Source organism: Chamaea fasciata, unplaced genomic scaffold (assembly GCF_029207755.1).
Source record: "Chamaea fasciata isolate MVZ Bird 193981 ecotype frontalis unplaced genomic scaffold, bChaFas1.0.hap1 SCAF_26, whole genome shotgun sequence".
In the NCBI taxonomy this organism is placed as follows: domain Eukaryota; kingdom Metazoa; phylum Chordata; class Aves; order Passeriformes; family Sylviidae; genus Chamaea; species Chamaea fasciata.
This window is the reverse complement of record NW_027094111.1, coordinates 4,616,475-4,640,930: the sequence shown is the minus strand read 5'-3', so window position 1 is coordinate 4,640,930 and position 24,456 is coordinate 4,616,475. Positions and strand designations below refer to the sequence as shown.

General features: G+C 49.9%; 1 protein-coding gene across 1 annotated transcript; it reads right to left on the bottom strand.

Moving 5' to 3' along the window:
* Positions 1-692: 692 nt before the first annotated feature.
* Positions 693-18,266, bottom strand: CTPS1 (CTP synthase 1). Its single transcript, XM_066204408.1, has 19 exons — positions 18,171-18,266; positions 17,715-17,891; positions 17,195-17,365; positions 16,474-16,574; positions 14,818-14,934; positions 14,117-14,200; positions 13,787-13,867; positions 11,956-12,107; positions 10,339-10,471; positions 8,832-8,920; positions 7,852-7,946; positions 7,253-7,315; positions 6,417-6,460; positions 5,588-5,684; positions 5,282-5,337; positions 5,100-5,196; positions 4,663-4,807; positions 3,598-3,687; positions 693-2,294 (listed from the first exon to the last, which is right to left on the bottom strand). Exons 2-18 carry the CDS (start codon positions 17,878-17,880, stop codon positions 3,603-3,605), a joined length of 1,776 nt encoding a protein of 591 aa, XP_066060505.1. The 5' UTR covers positions 17,881-17,891; positions 18,171-18,266; the 3' UTR covers positions 693-2,294; positions 3,598-3,602.
* Positions 18,267-24,456: the final 6,190 nt, after the last annotated feature.

Sequence of the window (24,456 nt, the reverse complement as noted above, 5' to 3'; positions counted from 1 at the left end):
AGGGCCCCAGGTCTCTCCTTGCAGGCTCAGCGCCGCTGCCCCTGGGCTGAGGACACCAGGGCTCCTGTCCAGGTGACTCCTCCTGGGCCACCTGTCACAGCACGGGGACCCCACCCAGGCTCATGAGGTCCTGGGGCTCACCTGTGCCAGCACCTCTCCCCCACAGCAGCAGCCCCTCAGGGACTGCAGCACAAATGTCTGTGCCCTCCCCTGGCAGCACAGCCTGGGGACACCTGGATCCATCCATGTTTTGGGCTGGGACACTGCAGTTGGGGCACAGCAGTGCTTGGGTGAGGCCCTAAAGCCACCCAGCTCCCAAACCTCGGTGACAAGCCCCAGGGACGCCCAGGTTATTTGTAAATTTTCACTGCATCTTCTTTAACTGCTCACTGCTGTTGAAACTATCCCAAGCTGTGGAGGGGGGCGAGACAAACCCTCCTGGGGCAGCTCAAAGCCATTGGAAACCATCAGCCCTGCAAAGCCTGCAGGCTCAGCCCAGGTTCCCCAGGTTTCTCCACTGCTGGAAGGAAGCTCTGTAACTTCAGACGTCGGAGCTCCATGTCTAAACCCACTGTGAATACAGCTCACAAGTTCTTGCTAGCTTAAAGGGGATTGATTCAAGATTGGGCATTTTGTGCTTCAGTCCTTCCCTCCGGAGCAGGCAGGAACAAAACAAGCTCGGGGCTCCTTACTCAGTTTGTTACAAATGAGCATTTAATGACCAAGTCAGTTGCAAGGTTTTGGCTAAAACATTTCAGGAGAAAAAAAAAAACAACCCCACAGTTGTGCTGCAGCTGAGGGAGGATCTCACCGTGCCCCAGGAGCAGCCAGGGCAGGGCAGGACTGGGCAGGAGCAGAGCACTGCAGCTCGGTAATTCCTGCACAACAGCTGCACTCGGCACACGAGGAATGCTCGAAGCTCTCCAGGCTCACAGCAGCTTCACAGGGAATTTTTAAAACAACTGAGGACTAAAGCAAGGGGGGCTGGGGAGATCACTGAGGAGGGACAGGACAGGGTTTGGTTTCATGGCTCAGCCAGGTCTGACCGTGCAGCTCTTCCCCAACTCCAGAGCTGCTGGAGTCTGACTGTGCCACACCAGACAACGGAGACACTTCTCCTTCCTTCCTTTCCCCTCCATCACCCAAGGCCACACGGGCTGTTCCGGGGCAGCAGCAGGCAGGGAACCAAGGCAGTTCAGCCCCGTCAGCACTGCACAGCTGGACAGCAACACCCAACACAGGCAACACCGAGGGCAGGGTGAGCCCCTCCCTCAGGAACAGCCCTTGGGAACTGCGGGAGCACAGGACACGCGACTCCGACGTGGACAAAAAGGCAACAAAAGGCTCCGCTTCGAATCCATGAAAAAGCACCAGGAGCTGCTGTGCCCCAGGCCAGGGACACAGTTCAAGGCAGCAGTGGAAGTGGTTCAGTGGTTCGCTCTGTTCTCACCTCCCCCTTGATGCAAGGGGTCGGAGTTTCCCAGCCCCAGGAGCAGCTGCAGGGAGGGCTCACACGGACCCCTGGGGTCAGGGCTTCCCTGGCAGCTTTGTTCTCCTGCTGCCCACAACCTGATCCCAGTTAATCACATCCCTGCAGTGACACGTCAGCCAGAGCTGAGCGTGTTCCAGAGTAACACTATTCCAGGAAGATCTTCCTGGTTACAAATTCATAGTGACAATGAATGCACCAAGAGCACCAGTGCCAAACGTTTGCAAATGCTACTGAAAAAAAAAATAAAATAAAAATCACCCCCTTCCCCCGTTCCCTGAAAACAAAACAAAAAAACCCCAAACCAAAAAGGCTGCATGAAACTGAGTCCTCTCTTCTAACACAGCCCAGCTCAGACACTAAGCCAAGCCCCCAAAATCTTGTGCCATCCATAATTTCACCAGGAAGTGAAGACTGAGGAGGGAGCAGAAAGACTGGAGAAAGCAACTCCACTGTGAGTGTCCAGGGCACCCTGATGCCAAACACTCCCTGCACTGGGAGGGATGTGTGCCATGGGATTCCCCTCAACACAGCAAATCCCACACCCCAGTTTGCTTTGACCTCCAAGCTGGAGCAGCTGAAGGAAGTCTGGAGGGGCCTGTGTGAACTCTCCTTCACAAATAACCCAAGATCTATTTAGAAAATAAGTGAAGGACAGGAAAGCTGAGGAAATAAGGGACAGGATCTCAGAATGAAAATTAAAAACCCATAAGTTAGGAAAGCCCAAAGCTGAGGGTGTGGAAGCTACTGCTGTAAGAACACCAGGAAAACCTAATGGAGACTCCTCTCTGCAGCAAGGACACACCTGGAGAGGAAAAGAGAAAAGGAGCAGGAATTACTGACAGGGAAGAGCCGCAGGCCGGAACTGCCCAGCACTGGAGGCAGAATCTGACAGGAGGGCCGTGTGCCCAGCTCCGGGGAGTCTGTCACCTTTCCAGGGGCACTGTGGCACCACCAAAGGCTGTCACCTGCTCCCCTGGACACGGGCTCCTCCCACACCCCCACAGAGCACAGAGTGAGCCCTGCTCAGCCAGGACTGAACCCCTTTGGCCAGCATCAAATCAACGTTTTCATCGTGCTGCAGCCCCAAGGGAGGCGGGCTGAGACAAGTCCCAGGGACAGTGCCACCCTCCCCACAGCTTCCCCACGTGGGGACAGCCTCCAGGCCACCAGCCCTGCCACATGAGGGAACACAAGGGATACTGCCAGGGAGACCAAGGGTCAGAGTATCTTTAGATAAAAACTCAGAAGAATTCTTCAATTCTTGGTGTTGACCCAGCTGAGGAACAGCCCAATGCCCAGCAATCACATCTGGCCCCAATCCTGCACCCCGGGATGGGGAGTGTCCTGTGACAGACTGGGGCTGAGCCGGCTTTCCCTCTGCAGGGCACTCTGCGAGTGTCACACACAGGGAAGGGGGAGGAGGGAAGGGCTGGACCCCTTCAGTGCCCCGGAGGTGTGTGCAGATGCTGCTCAACTCCTGCAAAGCCCCCACACAAACCAGCCAGAGCAGGGGCAGGTGTCACACCCATCATTACCCACTGCACAGAGGGACAATGCAAATTTGCAGTCTGCCTGTTTTAGTGGTGCAGTCTGAGTGCAGCCAGGTTTTAGTGTCCTCTCCTTCCCAGGATTGTGTACATCCAGTTTCCACATCCCTGTGACACCTGCAGCCCTTACAGACCAGAGCTTGAGCCCTAGGTCTGACAGGAACTGCTGTCCCAGGAGATGGACACAACGGATACTTCCAAGGTGTTCTTTCACAATGGTGAGGGACTGCAAAATACTCAATCTCCTAAACCAGGAACCCCCTGCAGAGCTCTGCCCCCATTTTCAGGAATGTGTGCTCCACTGGTGCTTTTATCTGAATCTAACCCCGAATTCCTCTGTGTGTATTTGTATTTTATTGTGTGGCACTTTGCTAAGGAACACTTATCCCCAGCTGTTACACAGACAGAGGCACCACCCAGCCCTCAGCAGGGTTGGAACACGTGTGGGCACCAGCACATCTCAGGGTGTGAGAAATAATGTGGAAGGCAGATGCCAGGAGCAAACACTGGGCAAGAATTCTCTTCCAAAAGGAAGAGGTTGAGATCATGAGACATTACCAGAATCAGTCATGATTTGCTGAAGGGAACTTCAGCTCTGTTATCTCCAGGTCAGGAGAGCTGCTGCCACTCCGGTCGCTGTAGGTGTCCCTGCAGGAGTACAAAGATTTGGGGTTAGGGAGCACAAAGTGCTTTAAGGACTGATAATTAATGTGGGATGCTGCAGCACAGGGAGAAGTTTGGCTCCTCTGCTGCAATGAGCCATTGCAAACTCAAATGTGCAAAAGCAGAGAATTAAAATATCCCTCAACCCTTGGAGGCGCTGAAATGAGAGTCCCTCACACATGAAACTCTTCTGATGATGTCAACCCCAACACAGGAATCCCGTGGTGCAGCTGCACTGCAGCTCAGCCCACAAAGCCAACACTTTCCTTCTGGCATTGCATTTCCCTGGGTTTGACACAGGCACTGCTCATTCTCCTCTGCATTTGGTCTTTGTTTAGTGCCTGTCAGCACTCAGCAACCCCTCGGTGTTCTCTGTGAGGCGAACAGGTCAGTACCAAATGGTTGTAATCTGTTGCACAGTCCTGAGTGCCAAACAGAATTTCAGGCACTGGGGAACAGCAGCACCCAGTAACTGCACCATTAAATCCACCCAAAACATCACTTGCTTTCCAAACTGAACCAAAGAAAGCTGAAGGCAGCAGAAAAAAAATATGAGACTGCAACCACCAGGGCCTGTTCTTTAAACCAGCAACAGGAACAAGTTTCCTGTGGACCAGCCACGAGGTGGGACTTGTCTGAGGAATGGAGGGAAAAGCCCTTGAGGTCTCCAGTCATGTAAAAGAGCAGGCCCAGCCTCAGCTTCCCCAAAGCCCCTGGCTGACAGCACAAGGCTGCAGATGTCCTCTCCCTGAAGCCAGGGCCTCTCTGCAGGGCAGCTCCGTGGCCCCACAACCAGCCCCAACACACCAGACATGAACCTTCAAAAGAAGAGTGGAAAGAAGGGGTGGTGCAACACCAGGTGATCCCCAGGAGCTCTGTGCCCAGAGGATGCTCAGGGTTATCCTGCAGGAAGCAGCACTGCCCTGTGACAGCTCTGACTGGGGTCTGTCTGAAACCCACCTGGGGGAGAGCCTGCAGCCCTTCTGCAGGTAGTGGGTGAGTCTCCCTGCAGATGCCAGGAGGAGCCCGAAGTATGGGGGTGACGGCTTGATGGGCCTGGAGAGGAACTCGGGGTGATACTGAACTCCAACGAAGAAAGGATGCTCTGGGAGGAACAAACAGAACATTCACATCAAGTCTCTCAAGCTGGTGCCTGAGCTGCAGGTGAAACCCTGACTATGCTGGAGCCCTGATGATGGGGAAGCCTTGATCATTTATTTCCATGACTTTTGTCCATAAATGGAGAGAGACATGGGATTTTATTTTTACCATCATTTTATGGATGGAATCATTCCAACAGAGTCTGAATGGGTCCCACATGGAAATCTGCTCCATTACCCTCCACACATTTTCCCTTGTCCATCCCACACCCACAAACCAAGTGCTTAAGGACTCACCTTCCAGCTCAACCACTTCCATCCGCTCTCCCTCCTCATCCTGCCCCACAAACTTCAGACCTTGCTCTTCAAAACACTTTTTCAGTTCTGGATTGACCTAGAAAACCAGAAGCAAGAACAAGCCATGATCTCTTGTGTCTGGATTACACAGGAAAGCTCAATACCTACATGAGCGTTTTTACCTCAAATCTGTGTCTGTGTCTCTCTTCCAAGAAATCGTGGTCTCCATACAGCTTCCCTGCAGCAGAAGGAAGATGTTCCTTAGAGCAGTGATCACGGCTTTTAACACATCCATCTGATCAGCATCCTTCAGGACCTGCCACTTCTAGAGGGGACCAAATTCCCTGATCCCCATTCCCCATCAGAGCAGTCTGTGAACAGCTGCTATTCAAGGATGCTTCAACATCCCCAGGTGTCCCTTCCCCATCCCACCATCCATGCAAGCCATCACCAGGGAACATTTCCAAAAATGGGAGAAAGGGCCTTACTCATGATTGAATTCTTGGTTTGGAAGAGTGTCCTTCTCTTGCCAAGCCTCATTGTCCCACCCATTTGCCCAGGATTATGTTCTGGCATGTCTATGACCTGTGGAAAGAATTCAGAGGGAGGTGAGAATCAGGGAGGAATAACAATAACAGGCAGACTCTGACACATTAAAGGAAAAAAAAATCCCACCGACATTAATGCAAAATACCCAAGGAAAGCAGCTCAAGGAGCACTGTCCTGACAAGGCAGGCCAGCAGAACTAGGTTGGCTGGCCAAGTTGTCCAGTACACATGGGAGATCTGTGGATATTCAGGAAACTTTCACATAGGGAATGGCCTCAGTCAGAGTTTACACACATTGCACACACCAATACTGTGCAGTTTACTGAACTGCACGTTAAACAAACAGGCAAATTTATGGAAACAAAACCCCCAGGTCAGAATTGCTTACTCTTTGATAATTAATACCATAAGCTGTTTTTTGATAACTTCCTAGCTTTGAGTAGCATTTTAATTTATGGCAGAAACCAATCATTATGGTGGACCCTGGACCAGAAACACAGATCCTTCCTCAAATGTTCCCAGGAATTCAGGACTGTTTGTAGCTGTCATAGAACAGTTTGAGTTGAAACGGACCTTAAATCCCACCCAGTGCCACCCCAGCCATGGGCAGGGTCACCTCCCACTGTCCCAGGCTGCTCCAGGCCTCATCCAACCTGGCCTTGGACACTGCCAGGGATCCAGGGGCAGCCACAGCTGCTCTGGGAATCACGCCCAGGGACGTGCAGGCAAGTCTAGTAAGGATATCACAAGTAAATCACCATAAACTCACCACTGGATGAGAAGTTTTGGGGTCAAACTCTGTCGAGTTGGCATCTGCAACGTAAGGTTCAGCAATCAGAAACACCCAGTGGCTTCACACCACGACATCACCTACAGGACCTGCCCCAGGGACAGCTGCTCCTCATCCTCAGCTGTGCTGAGCTCCCCCTGAGGCACACAACGCCCCAGGCAGCAGGAACAGGGCTGTCAGCACTGTGTGGTATCAATTTCAAAGGCTGCAGCCTTAGGATAACCCACCCTCATTCCGGAAAAACACATGTTCAACAGCCTCAAATACAGAAATGACGGCAGGGAGGGGGAAAGGAGCAGAGTGGTCTGAGAAACTCCTTTTTCCCCACCCTCACTACTGCAGAGAATCAAGAGCCAGGCTGAGAACTCCATTTAGGTGGTTCTGTTAACAGGGACCTGCTCAATTCCAGCAGTGGGGCTCACAAGGAAACTCCACTCACTGAAGGAGCTGCAACTGCTGGCTTGGCTGAACTGCTTTGTGGGCTTCGTTCCCACTGACTGCAGTGGGAATTTGGGATGCCCAGCACACAGAGGCCACCAAGGTGTTTCATTCAGGAGCTGAACCTCATGTTAAGCAATAGGAAGCTTTCTGTCATTATAAGCATGGCTTATTTCATTGATTTTTATTTAAATAGGGTAAGGAAAATGCTCTTTTTACTTTGAATTAGCAAAAGAGAGGGATTTTTACAGGCTTAGGTAAAAAATTAAACCTACCTATGAAAAATCTAAAAATCACAGGTATCTAAAAAAAAATGACAGGTATCATTCAAGCAACCCAAGAAACGACCAAAGGCAGGAAGGGTTTTGTGCCATTACCTTGCCAACCAAGGACACTGCGAGCAAACTCCACCACAGCCAACTGCATTCCCAAACAGACTCCTGGGGAAGGAAAGGCAGGACATGGATCAGGTCAGGACAAGGAGCTCTGAGCCCACACACACCTTCACAGAGTATCCTGAGTCACAGGAAAACCTGGATGAGGCAGATCTTGGGGGATTTAGGGGTCTGCAGTCCTGCCAAGCTTTACTTCCCTCCCTTTCCCATCCCCTCTGCTCACACACCAGCTCAGTCTCTCACCACAGACCCTTCACTGAAATGCAGTCACGTATTTCTTGGTGCCGAGATCAGCACAGCCGGATCTGAAACATCCCCAGACTGCTCTCCCCTCACTACAGACTCCCTGCCAGCACACCCCAGCCAACTCTGACCACTTCAGAGCTAGGCAGGGATGAGGCTGCACTCCCAGCTCAGCTGAGCACAGATCACTGCCTTCCTCAGACCACTGCCTGCAAAAACTGCTCATCCCACACACCAGAGACAATCAGGGGAGCTCCTGCTGCAGACCAGTCAGCCTGTTGTTCAACCTCCTTTCCCCTTTGCTTCATTTCTTCTTATGGATGAAACACGTTTCTCACCTAAGAAGGGTTTTTTCTGTTTTCTTGCCCAGGAAATAGCTTGAATTTTGCCTTCTGTCCCTCGAACACCAAATCCACCAGGAACCAGAACTCCACTGCATGAGGGTGAAAAGATTCCATTCAGCATGGCTGCCCCAAAACCACACACCCAAACCACAAGCATCACCTCCCTCCCCTAAAATCATGTTTTTACAAGACCTCCCCCCTGAAAAGGGCTCTGGAGCAGCCACGTGGCAAGGCCTGGCAGCAGCAGCTTCCACATGACTTCACATGAGCTCTCACATAAAGCAGAATTTACAGGGGAAGATTTTATAAATGTTTTATAAATGCCAATTTTACCGCCCCAAAGAGAGATCCCAGATATTTTGCAGGTTACCACGCTGAAACACTTCATGCTGTGGGACTCACACACCCTGCACCAAACTGTTTGCAAACTCATCACCCAGCCAGGCCCATGCTGAAGAAGCCTCTGGCTACAATGTCAGCTTGTGCTAACACCAAACTCTGCAGGAGGTTCCTTCTTCTGATCTCACTCAAATCCTGCCACCCTGAGGGGTAACAGGCCCCACTTGCTCTTGTTTTTGTGCTAACTCTTGGCATTCCTTTGATACTAAGGCTTTTCCCCCCTCCCACACTTTATTTCTGAAGAACTTGTCACCCCATTTCCACCTTCCATTCCCACCCTGGCTTTAACAGCCTTCACCAGACCCTCTCCTTCCTCCTGATTTTCTCTCACCCTTTCCACCTGATCATGCAGGTGTGCATTCCTCACCAGCACGATCATTTCCCCCCCTGCTGCCTTTCACCACCTCCCTCAATTATTTAACAATTCTCCTTTTAACATCTTATCCCTAGAGGTGTTTGGGGCCTTGTCAGAGTGTGCTGACAAGTCTCCAGTGAGGCCCCTGACTCCAAAGCTGTCAGCAGCAGCAGCAGGTTTATCACACATTCTCCAAGGAAAAGGCCACAGCAGAACTTACTCAGCACCACAGAGCTTCTGCCAGGCCTCGTGGTACCTCACAGGCTCCTCCTGCAGAGTGTCTGGCTCCAAGTCAGCAGAGTCAATGTACTGGGAAAAAAAAAATCCCCCCCAAAAAAGGATGATGAGATATTGCCTCAAGAGTGTACAGGACCTCCTGAATTCTCATTAAATGAAGACAGCATCATTCCTCCTGGACGGCTCTGGATTTGTTTCCTAGCGGATATTTCAGGTTTTTTCTGGGCTGATTTCCCCTCTGTTAGCCAACAAAACTACTTTCCCTCACCACCCTGCTCTTGGTGCACAAACAGAACCCACGATTTCTCTGTCCTCCCCTCCCTGCAGCTCTGCTGTGACTTACACCAAGCCCCTGAGCTTGAGCTGTTAAATGTGAGGTGTTAATGCAGCACAGCAAGGTGGGAATATGCGGCTGTGCAGACACAAACCGCCACACAGAGAGGGAAAAGAACTATCCCTCTCTCATCAAACAAACATCTTCTTCAAGAGGCACTGAAGGACAAACAGGATATGGTGAAACACAGGCTGCTGTAATTAAAGGGCGTTATGACAATGGAAACAAACCCTGCAATTCTTCCATTTTCTCATCTCCAGTATTCCAGTACCTCTGAACTTTGGACATTCTGGCAGGCTGCTAACCCTTTAAAAGAACTGTTTTGTCCTTCTATTTTTTTGTTTCTTTTTTTGGAAGTTGCAGAACTAGCAATCAGTTCTTTAACTACAGCTACTGAGTGCACAAGGCTCACAGAGCTCACTTCACTCCTGAGCCCCTCACACACCAGGCAATACCCACAGGGTTTGCACTTCACCAGTCTCACTTGTTTTGCTGATTTTCACCTCAACTGATTTTGGAAGTTGAAAGGAAACCCCGACCTAGATCAGTACTGTTAAAAAGCAACCACCTATTTCCATGACTCACTGACATCATGAAACTGCTGGACATTTAGAAATCCACTGAAATAAAAACAAAATTTCTGGCAGTGGGTACATATTTCACCTCTTCAGAGCATCCAGCTATGACCAAGACCCCTAAAAGCATCATTGCAGCCAAACCAGCACGAAAACCTTAATGAAGCCTGAGGCAGGAGCATCATAAAACCTGAGTGCCACAAGGTTAACAGCAACAACCCCCAAAGAGGATCACTTGCAACAAGTGTCAGAGAAATTAAAGCAGAGAGTGCCCTTCCTCCAACCCATCTGCCACTGCCACAGCTCAGCACTGAGGAGTTTCCACCCACTCCAGACACCTCATACAGCTCACAGGAGAGGCTGGTTTGCTCTCAAGCTGCTTTAGGCTCTGATAACAGCTGTTTTAATGCTGCTATCATCAAAACAGCTGCTTTGACGCCAGGACAATTGGGATGTTCACTGGCTGAATCACTTCTCCCTCTCTGTCTGTGGGTTTGTGAAAATCCGCATTGGGATGGGCAGCTCTGGAGGTGGCAGTAGGACAGGGGGAGTTTTTTCCCCACACACAGACCCATCCCTACCTTAATGTCAAGTTTGTGGTTGATGGCCAGGGCAGAGTGCTCCAGGGCTTTGATGACAGAGGCGTAGGAGTCAGAAAACTTGGTGTATTTGCCCACCAGTGCAATGGAGCACGTCTCAAGTAGACGGTCGTACCTACAGAACACCACGACACGCAGGTTATTATTCCAGCAGGAACAGGAGAGGGATGGGAATCACTCCCATTCTCTTCAGCTTTCCAAGGAACAACCAGCTGTGTGCTCTCCTGTCTGTCCAACAGAGCTGACGTCTGGGAGAGTGACCTTTTATAAAAATTACGATTCAGAAACATCAAAGCGAGATCAAAACCAAAACACTGACTGAGGAAAACAGTTGCAGAAAGCCACATATAAATTAACTCATCTCCCCTGATGATGAAAAGCCACTCTGAGCAGATCCAAACTGCCTTTTCAGGAAGCTGTGTTAGATTCAAAGGCTGCAGTGAAGTCCTAGGAGAGGATCAAAGCACAGCTTGGCACATGTTTGTACCGCACAGCATCTTCCCACGCTGCTGATGGATTCATATCAGCAGCTACAAACACAGAAAGCATTTCTGGACTCCTAAGGCTGCTGCTGCCCACACTTTCAATCCCCAGCACCTGGCAGCATGGGATTCACACAGCACTCCTGCCTACAGCCAAGAGTTTGTTAGAAGTTTCTCTCAGAATTGCTAAATACCTTCAGCCCAGCTGCTGACCAAGGGCTTTCCCCATCAAAAGGAAATGTTATTGACAGGGCTGGCACAGAAATAAAGAAAAGCATCTGGATCTTGAAAATTAATTCCTTATAAAAACAAACACATTTAAGGCTTCAGTTGACATTCAAGCCCTTTCTGAAAAGACTCCATTCACTATTTCCTCATGAACACTGAGTCTATTCCTCACAAGAAAAAAACCCCAGTGTCCAAGGAGTCTCAGAACAGGTACCAAACACCTGTCTCACTTGCCTGAAAGCACACTCAGAAATATTCTTTATTGACACTCCTGACATCTTCATATAGCTGCAAAAAGATTTCAACACTTTGTAATGTCACTGAGAGGTTTTTTTATGAAAAGGGAGGGCAGAGCTGTGCAGCTTTTAATTACTTCAAGCTGGGTTTGACTCAGACAGTAGAGTTCTAACATAAGATAAGGATCTCACCAAGTTTATCTCACAGGATTTTATGGAAAAAGGCTGAGGGAATTGGGGTGACTCAGCCTCAAGAAGAAAAAGCTCCAGGGAGACTTTATGGCAACCTTCCAGTTAGAGGATTGATGAGAAACATGGGGACAGACTTTTAGTAGGGTCTGTTGTGTCAGGACAAGCGGTGATGGTTTTAATCTAAAAGAGGGGAGATTTAGACACAAGGATGAAATGTTGTACAATGAGAGCGGTGAGGCACTGGCACAGGCTGCCTACAGCAGCTGTGGGCTCCCCACCTCGGAAAGACTCAAAGTTTGGATGGGTTTGGGAAAACTTTCTGGGGCTCTGAGCAAAAGGAAAAAAACCATGTGAGCATGTAAGAACCCTCGAGGAACAGGAAGTAACACTCACCACCTCACACAACCAACAGGCAAGAACAGAAACCAATCCTGAAGTGTGCTGCAGTGTGCCCAGCTCACCTGTCAGCCATCTCCTTCCACTTCATGAGCATCCTCCTGGGCTGCCTCTCGATGGGAAGGTCCAGCCTGTGCCTGAAGTAATCCACAACTCCCTGCTCCTCCAACAACAGAGGAACCCGGTAGATAGAGGAGACATCATGAACACAAATGACCTGTTCAATAAAATAAGGGTGACATTAAAACACAGCCATCCGGTGCCATACACTCATTTTCACTCAGATATTCAGCGTTCCTGTCTCTAGCAGAAAACCATACAACCACCTAAACTTCCAATAACATGCTGAATAACACAGCAATAGCTTAATACTGGTTTCCTTCAGCTTGAAAAAGCCATTCTTCAGCACTTGCAAGGCATTCCTGCTCCCTGGAGCCCCTTGGGAAGGGCTATGACACAGTAACCCAGCAGCAGGAGTCAGCTGCCCAGCACATTATGTGAGCAGCACACAGCAAAGTTCAAAGAACACTCCAGAGAGACTCCTGTGATACAGAATCCCAAGTGAAGCTGCAGCCAAACTGCCCCAGGCACAGCTTCCCCCTTCCCACCACCGTCCCTCCTAACCAGGGCTCCCAGTCTGACTGAAACCCAGGGAAATCTGGGACCCCAATGCTGCAATACACTTTACAGGGTGCCCCTCATCAAATTTAGGATTCCACAGCTATGACCAAAGAATTCTTAGGTCAATGAGGAAAATCGGCATCAACAGTTCTAGTTCACTGAAATGGGAAATGATGGCTCAGGACAACTGTCACCTGTCCATTAATAACGAACCTGTACTTTAAGGATCCAAAATACACTGGCAAAACTTATTTAAATCCCTATTTCTACTGACTCAAATGAAAGTAGAGCTCTAGTTCTACATTCCACCACTCAAACCATCCTGGCTGTACACTTTCCTCTTTTACCCTCAGTGCTGTTTCTTTCTCAATCCAAGTGCAACAGCAGCCAGAGCAGCAACTACATACAACTGCACTAAACTGCCTGGAAAGGGACAAGAGCCAACTTATTCTGAATTCCTGGCAAACAGGAGGTAGCTATTTTACTGATGACACGTCAACATTATTGCCATTATTGCATATAAGCACAGCAGTGAAATGCTTGAAATTGCAGGACTCAAGTTTGGTCTTGCTGTAGAGCAGATTAATAAAAATTACCCGGCAGAACCTGGGATTGTGAAGTTATACTCAGTCTTTCACAAAAAGACAACATTTTGAAGCTCCTGCTGGACTGAAAAGTGCTAATACTCAGAACTAAATACTTTTGACTATTTTCCAAGGTCCACCTTAGAATGTGTTATGAGTCTCAGTACAGAAAGAATGGTGCAAACATGGAATCTGTGCATATCACAACATCCAAGTGAAGCAATGCTTCCCCCGAACACCATTTCAACCTCTGCGAAATCTCTCCTCAAGAATTCTTGGGCAGAAGAATAATATTGTGAAAAGAGCAGTGTATGAAGTACAGCCATCTATCCTTTAATTTTGGGCAATCTTTTCACCTCTAAATACTGGAAAATCTCAGAGTTTTATGTTCACAGAAGGAATGTAGAAGTATAATTAAGGTCAAAACAGCGATTCAGAAATCACCTCGGATTCCATAAAATTCTCTAACCTTACACCAATCACCTTACAAGAAAACCTAGGTGCTGGCACAAAAAGAAGTGGTTTAGCAACAGGTCCATGTGTCAGGAAGGGAGGTAAGACAAAGCAGCAAATGAATTATGCAGCTACCAACGCACAGAGCTAGAACTGCTGCACTCAGACAAAACTCCCCTCAGCGCCTGACAAACAGCTCCAGTATTTACTGCAGGGAGGCACAGACAGCAATGCTTACCTGTTCTGGTTCAACATGACAGAACATGGAAATCTTTTCTTTTACTGAGGTATCCAGTGGAGTGGAGCACCTGCAAACAATCTGACAGAGCAGGGCAACATCAGGGTGGTGACGCAAAACAGAAATACTCAGGCATTCATAAAACAAACCTCTAAAAAGAGCTGTCTTTGTGCAGTCTCTGTGATTTGAGAAAAAAAAACCCCACAACTCCATTTCTATTCCTTATTTATCACCACCATACAAAGCTCTCAATTTAAGCATTACTTAGACAAGCCTCCTGCTGCAACATGCCAGATTTTTACATTCAAAGCCGTGCAACACAAACCTTACCAGATCTGGTGAGAGCCCGAGACCCCTGAGCTCACGAACACTGTTCTGGGTGGGTTTGGTCTTCTGCTCCCCTGTCGAGCTTGGCTGGGCAGAGAAGAGCAGTTGGGGTGTCAGATTGTGACAAGCAGCAACAATTCAGCAGGTTAAACTCTGAGCCATTTCATAAAAACTTTGACTCAGTTCTTGGACAATCCACATGAACCTCATGTAGCCCATTTTAATCCCGAGGACTGAAAGCAACAGCAAGTTCCAATCTGCCCAGTGCAGGAAGGAGATGAACGGAGAGCCCAAGGCTTATGCACTGCTCCCTCCAAATACCTAATGTTTTGTATTTCTGATTTTTCTTTGTATATCACCTGGCCTGCACAGAAGGGGAAGAAGGGAGATGAGAACAAAGACTGATCTGCACTCCATAATTATCAATTTGCTCTGTCAAGCCCAGTTCAGTCTGACACAAGAAATGCTCATGCTGCATTTCTGCAACCCCCAAGCCTTTATTACACGCTTACACCCTTTGAAAAGCTCCTGTTCAATTCCTGTAAGACTTTTTAAACACACAAGCATGTAATCTCTGCATTTCTGCCAGAAGTTTATGTATACACAGAAATACAAAAGTAACAGCACTTAGAGATGCAGCATTTCAGAAACACCTGTTTAGGAAATTGTGGACTGATGAAGCCTCTGACCACCTATATCCTCACCTGGGGAACGAGACTGACGTGAATGTTACAGAAATTCTCCCTCTTGGCTTTGAACTGGAACTGGCGGAAGGCCTCGATGAAGGGCATGCTCTCAATGTCACCCACGGTGCCCCCGAGCTGAGAACACACAGACAGAGAGAATTAAAGCTGCTGCCAAAGCAGCACCTGGTGAAGGTGTACACTAAAGACAAGAAAATACACACAACAACACACAAACACCTCCCCAGCACATCCCTCTGATTGCCTAAAGGAGCATCAACACCAACAGAGCTCCTCCCGAGAGGCAGCTCCAATCCCTGCTCTGGGCCAGGGGCAGCACCCAGGGCACGGCTGGAGCTGGGCCAGGGCAGGCTCAGGCTGCAGAGCAGGGAAAGGTTCTTCCCCCAGAGGGGGCTGGGCACTGCCCAGGCTCCCCAGGGAATGGGCACGGCCCCGAGGCTGCCAGAGCTCCAGGAGCCTTTGGACAGCGCTCCAGGGGTGCCCAGGCTGGGATTGTTGGGGGCTCTGGGCAGGGACAGGGGCTGGGCTGGATGTTCCCTGTGGGTCACTTCCAATTCAGGATCTTCTGTGACTCTATTCCACTCAAAGCACCAGGATTTAACAGCTACATGCAGTACTTTCAGAGTCTGCAATCTACTCCAGGCACTATTCTACCTTCATAATTTCCCCACAAATCAAAAAGCCACAAGAAAATCAGCTTCCTCTATGGGCAGGACCTCTCCAGAGACATGAGCCTGACCTCTATTTTCTGTACAGAGAAAAGACTTGGATGTGAGAATTATGATTCACGAACATTAGGTGGCACTGAGAAGCAAATTTTCTATTAAGTTTTAGGAACTATACAGAGTGGACACACGCAGGAACAGGTACAAGACTATCCCTGGAGCCTCCCGGGCCCTGTCAGACAGCACCTCCTTGGCACTACAGATCTGGGCTTGTGATCCTGGCACAGAAATTGGCACCCAAGCTGCAGGCAGAGTCCAAGTCACCATGACCTGGGCTCTGTGACAAGCATTAGCAAATGCCAGCAGCCAGCTCAGCAGCGTCAGAGCCTTCGCCTGCTCCATCTCCTTTTGGCAGCAGAATGTTCCATAAACACACTGGGAACTGCCACCACTAACTGGTGCCATTCCCTGCCCCATGTCTGTGCTTGAACTGGTCACTTTGAAGAGGAAAGACAACTGTTTCCACCGGCATATTAAGTTAGAAGAGCTAAAAAATTCATTCTGTTTGTTAATTCATAGAATATCCTGAGCTGGAAGACAGCCACCGATTCCACCCCCAGGCCTGCCCAGACCCCCCAACAATCCCGGCCTGGGCATCCCTGGCAGCCTCGGGGCCGTGCCCATTCCCAGGGGAGCCTGGGCAGTGCCCAGCCCCCTCTGGGGGAAGTGTCTTTCCCTGATCTCCAGCCTAAATCTCCTCCTGACACAGCTCCAGCTGTTCCCTGGGGTCCTGTGGGGCTGCTCCTCATGAGGCAGCTGCAGGTTGCAATTTAAGATGTTAGAGTAAGTGAAGTTAACAAGGAGAATTTTTAACCCATTCAATAACAATAAAAGTTGAACATTTCTGCAAAGAAATATGCAAAGTACGCATATAGATCAGTTTACTGCACACAAGAAACAAAACTACCTGCTTTTTTAAAAAGTTACAAACCTCAATCACACAAACTTGGGGCTCAATGCCATCTTCATCCACAGGAATCCGTGCCTGCCTCATTACCCATTCCTGTATGGCATCTGTGATGTGGGGAACAACTGGAAAAGAAACCCAGGCAAGGGTTAAAGACCCCACACTCGTTTCTCCCTCTTAACTCATTAGAGAGCAAATTACTGACAATCACTAGCCAGTGCTTCCCACAGGGCTTGAGCAGGAATTTGTGTCTTTAAAGAGCTATGCATTTTTGAAGTGATTATTCTTGGCTGAGATTTTGAGTGCCTTGGCAGGAAATGGAACCCTGCCTTAATTTAAACACATGTAAGCAACGTTTCCTTTAGGCTGAAAGATTCAAGCACAAACTGTTCTTTGCCCTAAGCAGAGAAAGTGACTCTGTTTCTAACTGTCTGTAAAAGTCCTGATGTCAACCAGCTGTGGAGAGTGGTTAAAAAGGAAAGGGATTGATCTGATACTCACAAACCCTCTGGGTTTACTAATGACATGAGTTAACAATAGCATTAACCATTTGAACCAGCCAACAAACAACCCCAAAATGTATCGGTCTGAAGTCTGTTCACATTTATCATTGGGTACATTAGACAGCTGGACTCAAGTCCAGCACAGTCCAAACACAAGCAGGATGGTGCAGAGCCTCAAGGGAAGATGAAGGGCAAAAAGCATCCAGCCAGGAGTGAAATACATGAGAGAAGTTTTGCATCACCTTGGACCGTTTTGCCAAGATAATCTCCCTTCCTCTCCTTGTTAATGACATACTGGTAGATCTTCCCAGTGGTCAGGTTGTTGTCTTTGGTGAGCCGGATATCGAGGAAGCGCTCGTAGTTCCCAAGGTCCAGGTCCACTTCCCCTCCATCATCCAGCACAAACACCTCCCCTGCAGGCACAGAAACACGCACAAGCGCACGTCAGCCACGTGGAAGAATTCAATATAAGGAAACCCCTTCCCCGATTGCCACAGCAACTTTAAGAGTGGCGAACAGAACTAAAACTCTTCTATAACGGAGAGGACCAGCACTGTGGGGACTGGCCCCCTAAGGCGGCAGGCAGAACAGGCCAGAGCACATCTGTGCTGTGGGCTGGGCACAGAGCAGCCTCACCAGCCGGCCCGCAGTGCTGGCAGGCTCAGCCAGCAGCAGGACCAGGCACAAAGGCTCGTATGAAGATGACCCCCGGCAAGCCAAGCCAGCCCCGGGACCCCGACACCGGGCACGGGGAGCACTCACCGTGCTCGTACGGGGAGAAGGTGCCGGCGTCGATGTTGATGTAGGGGTCGATCTTGATGGAGGTGACATGCAGCCCGCAGGACTTGAGGATGGTGCCGATGCTGCTGGCGATGATCCCCTTGCCGATGCCCGAGATGACCCCGCCCGTGACCAGGATGTACTTCATCTGTCCCGCGCCTGGACGCGACAGACACCGGCGCCGCCTCACCGCGGGCTCTGCCAGGGGGACGCTGCCCGGCGCTGACATTCCTGACAGCGACCCCCGGGACGTTCCCCCGCCCGCCGCTGAGGGCCGGCGCCCCGCCCGCTCCTCCTCCCGCCAGAAATTCCCGCCACGGCCGCGCGGAGCCTCCGCCGCGCGCCGCTCGTGCGGCCCCACCGGGCCCGCGGGGTCCCGCTCGGCCGCCCCCGCCCCCCCCCCGGGGCCGCCCGGATGGTCCCGCCCGCCGCTCTCACCTGGGGCCGCCGGGCGCGCGGACAGCGCGCGCGCGGGGGGAGCGGGCGGGAGGTGCGGAGCGCGCGCGGCGCCGCTCGCGGCCGGCTCGGCGGGGAACCGCATGAGGCCCAGCGCCGCCTCTGCGCCTGCGCGGGGTGGGGCGGGGCGAGAGCCGGGGCGGGGGCGTGGCCGGAGCTGGGGTAGCCCCGCCCCCGGCGCCGCCCCGGCCCCCTCAGTGCCTCACGGAGAGCGGGAACGGTCGTGTAATCGCGGAATGAGCTGGGGTGGAAGAGACCTTTAAGATCATCTAGTCCAACCTGTGACCTAACACCTCCTCATCATGTCCCAAGTGCCACATCCACACCGTTCTTGAACACTTCCAGGGTTGGGGGCTCCACCACTGCCCTGAGCAGTCTAGGCAGGGACAATCTTTCAGTGAAGAAATTTCCCAAAATCGAACCTGAGCCTCCCCTGGCCCAGCCTGAGGCCGTTCCCTCTCCTCCTGTCCCTGTTCCCGACCCCCCCGGCTGTCCCCTCCTGGCAGGGAGTTGTGCAGAGCCATAAGGTCCCCCCTGAGCTCCTTTTCTCCAGGCTCAGCCCCTTTCCGAGCTCCCTCAGCTGCGCCTGGGGTGGAATCCGTCACTGCTGGTCTCCTTTTCCGATGTCCGTGTGTCCTGCCAGCACATTTCCCCATGGACATGTTCCCCTGGGTGTTGACAGCTCTGTGGGCAGACTTGTCTTTGCCTTGCCGTGCGCTGGGGCTGTCCCCTCGCTGCTGGCACACGGTGACCCTGCACAGGAGCACACAGGAGTGCAGTGCCTGCTGCCCTCTTGCAGGAATCATCTGCTTTCACAATCACCTGGCCATGCTGATTTGTTCCTACACGAAGGACTTTTCTTGTTTTTTGCTGTCCTATGAGTAGCTCCTAAGCGGGAAAAAAAACAACCCCAACCCTATTTGCAGCACCTTTTCTGCAGAATGGTGGTGGTGGGTCTGGTGGCAGTGAGATGGGTGACAGCAGGCTAGGGCTGTCACTATCCCTGCCTGGGGCACACCCTGATAAGGCACAGGGACGCTGAGCTCTCCCAGGACTGTTTAGACATCCCAGCTTTTCCCATTTCATGAGTGGGGCACAAAACACGTGTCTTGTAGCTGAAGGTCACCCCATTCTTGTGGAGATGTGTGTAACCTCGATGTGAGCATTAACTTCAGGACGCACAAATCCTTTTCTCAGCGCCTCATTAAAGGCCTCAGAGGTTGGACATCCCGTGGTGCTCAGGAGAGAACTGCACTCAGTGGGAGCTATTGTGAACATGAAATGGTGTGGAATAACAGTGACCCAGAAAAGTCAGATCACAAATATCTCAAGTTATGCAAAATTACATCAGCTTTTTGCAGAAGTGGGTGAAGGTGTGCGTGGGTGCCGTGTGTTTCACCCTTAATTTTGCCCTCAGTAAGTTTTGCCCTCGCAGTGCCTTGTTCTCAGCTCTCAGTAAAATACAGACTGAATATTTTCCTTTCAGAAATGTGAAATGAGATGAAATGGATCTGCTCTGTTTATTTAACACAATTTGATTCACAACAAAACAAATTAACTGGAAAACATTGTTGGGAGGACTGGCATAGCTCTGGGGAATGTTAATGTGTTACTGGGATTATGCAAGGAATGAATAGACTGGAATTCTCAAACACTCACTTGAACTTCCTTGAAGTTTAGGGGAACTGTTTGTACAGGAAAAGGGTTATTATGATGTTACATGTATACATTATTAATGACACTGATAATAAATTATATAATATGTATGATATATACATGCAGTTATTCAAGTCAGGACATTCGCAACTTGCAGACAACTAAAAATCGAGGCATGAGGGTGATTGCCATCTGCCCTACTCCAGATTCACCTTCAATTCTTACTCTGTGACTGCTGAAGTAGTGATGAAATAGTTCCTGCTGTGATGCAAATTTCTTCTGAAAGGCTTCTTCAGTGGTTGGGATGGAAGTTCCTTCTTAGTAATGCAGGTGTGCACTATCTGATGTAGGATGCTGGACTTCCCTTTATAGAGGTGACTGTAAAAATCCCCGTTTTTTGGTTTTCCTAACTAACTCACATCAGTTTGTGGATCAAAGCCAGGATCCAGTGCCAGCCAGGCACACGGGGGAAACTGTTCTACGTTTGGTTTCCACTGTGTGCTGATCACTGGGTTTCACCTCGTGGTTAATATAAACTTCACAGGGGTGATGTGGAGTCACTGGAAAGTGTCAAGCACTGTCCAGTCCCACTTCCACACAGCAGGATGCTCCCTGTGAGCCTTCTGTATGGCTCCTTGAGGTCTCCATTTGCAGGATTAATCAGCGTTTGTGTAAAATGTTCAAACCCTTTTACAAGCCTACACTTGAGCTCTGAACGTGATCAAGTTTTCATCTAAGCGCAAAGTAAACACATCTGTTACCCGGAGCAAACAAAGGATCTGGGCAGATCCTGAATAAGATACAAAATAACAGAGGAACGAGAGCAGTTACTACATGTACCCTGCTCTGGAGCACAAATCTGATGAGGAGCAGCTGAGGGGATGAGTGACAGCACAAGGGGAAATGGCCTCAATTTGTGCCACAGGAGGTTCAGGTTGGCTATCAGAGAAAATTTCTTCACTGAAAGAGTGGTCAGGCACTGGCACAGGATGCTCAGGGCAGTGGTGGAGACGCCGTCCCTGGAAGCGTTCAAAAAATGAGTAACTGTGCCACTTCATGAAAAGGTTTGTGAACATGGTGGGATTCGGGCAGAGGTTGCACTTGATGATCTTGGAGGACATTTCCGTTTTTAGTTGTGCCGTGGTTTCGTGTCCTGCGGCAGCTCTTGCCTTCTCGCCTCGCTGCGCTTTGTCCTCTCAGAGATCTCCACTAGATGGTGGAATGGACCAGTAAAAGAGTTCGTGCAGTAACAAAGGGAGGCGAGCAGGCTGTGGTGGCACCCGTGGGGATCTCAGAGCCGCTCTCAGGACAAGATCCTGGAGCACCACACGTGCCCTGCATGTTCGGCAGTACCCGTCTGCATCAGTCTCTGCTCCCATCCCAAACCCACTGGGACTGAAGGATTGTGATCCTTCCACAGGTCTCGATCCTTTCAGGCAGGGGGGTTTCACCCTCAGGCCTCTTCCTCTCTACTTCCTTTTGTCCATGGAAAAGAGCTGCCTTTTTCCTAGGAAGCAAGGAGTGAACCCACTGGTGAGCTCATCCATGCTAGGAAGGGAACGTTTTGGCTGGAGGACTGTGAATGAGAAAGGGACAGCATGTCACCAAAGGCAGAGGGGGAGGAAGGAAAAGTTCTGCAGGTGTAGAAGATGTGTGTTATGGGGATTGAAGCTCTCAAGTCTGTGTGATGGAGCCAGTGCTGGCCTTGGACAGACTACTGAACTGAGACCAGCTCTCGGTCCTCAGCCCTGAGAGGTCATGTCACAGTTCTGTGCCTCAGTTTCTCCTGTGTAAGATGGAGTCAAGGAGTCCAACCTCTGGGGGACAGTCTTTTGTTATCTACAATGAACTGGGTGTCAGAGCTCTCTGTTTTCATTACTGACTCTGCTGGTGACTTGTGGGATTGTGTCCTCTGTACCTGGAGTCACAGGGAGGTGAGGCTTTAGCTTCACTCATGACACTGTCCAGAGGAGGGGGCTGAGCTTGCACTGTCCTGGTTCCCTCATTTCAGTTAGAGCTGCATGTCCTGCACACAGCCAAGGGAGATCTGTCACAGCCAGCTGCTGCTGAAGGGGCGACGGGTGCCCCTTGTGCTGCTGTCACTCTTTGGCCAGCCTAGTGAGGGGGTAGGCTGCAGGCCTTCATGTCTGCAGAAAGACTCATGCAGATTTGATGAGTGGAGAAGCTGTAGAAACAGAATGAGATGTTTTTCTTTAACAAATGAAGTTTCCTTCTCTGAGGGGACTGTGCTGGTGGTGGTTTTACCAGGAGATAACCTGGCCTAGGGGGAAGTGTCTCTGCCCAGAAGGGCTGGAACAAGATGACCTTTAAAGTTCCTTCCAACCCAAACCATCCTGTGATTCTGTGACACTTTTTTTCTGAGGAGAGAAACCACACAGACCATCTGAAGCCTAAGGAGTGTCCTCAGCTGCTCCAGTACTCTGTAGGAGTGCATTTCCAACTCGTGCATTCTGGAGAGGCCAAGCCAGCTGCCACAGAGTGTGTTATGAAGACATGCAAGGACAAGAGGCAGGATTTTCAAGAGCTGCTTCTCTGCCTGCATGACTGAGCAAAATTTAATTACCTCTGCTCCCAGGAGAGCTGCCTGGCCCTTGTACATGAACCATGAGATTTAGGTTTTCTAATGACTTGCAGTGCTGTGACAGGTCTGTGAGCCCTCCAGCCTCTAAAGTGCCTCTAGTAGAGACCAAGGGAAACTGGGACAAGGACTTTGTAGTGAGTCATCTAAGAATAAGAAAGGTGTAGGGAAAAGAGACCTGTTACCCACAGGAAGCATGCTGTTTGTGTTTTCCATTCAATCATCTGCCTTTAATGTTTTTAGCCTGTCATATTTCCATAGGTCCCTTTTCACCTGCCTCTTTGATGCTGTGAGCTTCTTGACCGTCGGCAGGATTTCTCTGGTGCCCAAATCTTCATTCACTGACTGTCGTGTTTGTATTTTCAAGTCTTAAAATTTTATCTGCTGTCAAGTAACACCTTCTGTTCTTATTGGCCAAGGAGACTAATTGTTCCATTTCTTTCTAGCAGCAACAAGGAGCCATTAAAATTATCTCACAGAGCTGCTCTTCGGTCATGGTTGTAGTAATGAACCAAGTGTTCAAGAAAAGGCTTGGTCCAGAGAGCTGAAAGGACAAGGTGGGAGATCTGCAGGAACATTTGTTGAGATGACTTCTCTCAGGGTGTGCCTGTAGGTTCTACAGACCCAAGCCATTCCTGCTACTTGTGACCTTGTCAGTCGTAAGTGTTTTGCTGTTGTGATGCAGTGCAGGACAGGCTGCCTGTCTGGGCATTTGGTAAATGGGCAGAACTGCTGTGGTGGGAACTGCATGAGGGCAAGAATGTCACTGCCAGGCACAGAACGGGGTCTCAGGGCTTAGAAAAGTAATGCAGTCACCCAGGGAGGGTCAGGTCAGCAAACCTGAAGAGCTCTGCAGGGCAGGAACACTCAGCAAAGCACTGAGGTGCCAAGAGGCAAAACAGGTTTTGCCCTCACTATATGCCACGTACAATACATAAACAGAGGGTGGCCAAGGTTTACTTTAACGCCAGCCGGGTGTGCCAGGCCCAGGGCAGGAGGTGAGGCACTGCACAGACACACAGGGAATGGTCTCATCTCTCCCAGACCATTTTTATCCTCAACAGAAAAGTCAGGGAAAAGAAGAAATGTGATTCTCTGCAACATTTTTTTTTCTTGAATTAAAATACAAACCAGGGTAAATGTTTCCCCCAGCACCTTTTTGGCTCTCAGCACATCTCAGCCTTGATCCAAGAGGGACATTTTCAGGTACTGTATGACAAAGTCCAGGACAGAGCTGAGCCCTCTCCCCACACAGGGACTGGAACTAACTGGTCAAGTCCAGGTTATCGCACACAGAGGCCACCACGGCAAAAAAATCAGGTGGGACCACCCATGGGAGGAGATCTGTGTGTCACAGCAAACCACTATGAGGGAGCACCAGAATCCCAGAGGAGCTTTGGGGATGTGAAATTATACCTGTCCCTAAGCCAGGGTGCTTTTATGGACATGTCAAAGACTGGAATTTTTAAAAAATGCTCTTTCTCTGCCATGACTCTGAGTGTCCCATCAGCTCACTGACCACACAAAACAACTGGAGTTCATTTAAAGCTCTGCTCAAATGCTTCATTTCTCTGTCTTTAAACCTGTAGTGACAATATTTGCATTGCAATGATTGAACTCTGCTTTCACCTCAACATTTGCCTGCTAGCAAAGGTGATTTCTGCATATCATATGTTTTCTGATTTCCAGAGAACATCTGAGTCTCCCCATACCTCTGGGAATAGTCTCAGTGTGGGACTCAGCTCTGCTCAAGGCATAAGGGAGCTGCTTTTTTCCCAATACTACACAGGAAGGTTTGGAGCTGCAAACAGGTACCAGGGTGCAAGAAGTACATTTTAGGGACTAGGATCAGCCAGGAAGCTCTGGGGAAATGTTGGGTTCTCCCATAAGTTTGCAGATGCCTCTTTGAAAAAAAGAGGGAGGAGGACTTTTTATACAGCCAGGTAGTGACAGGAAAAGGGGAAATGGTTTTAAATTGACAGACGGAAGGGTTAGATGAGAGATCAGGAATAA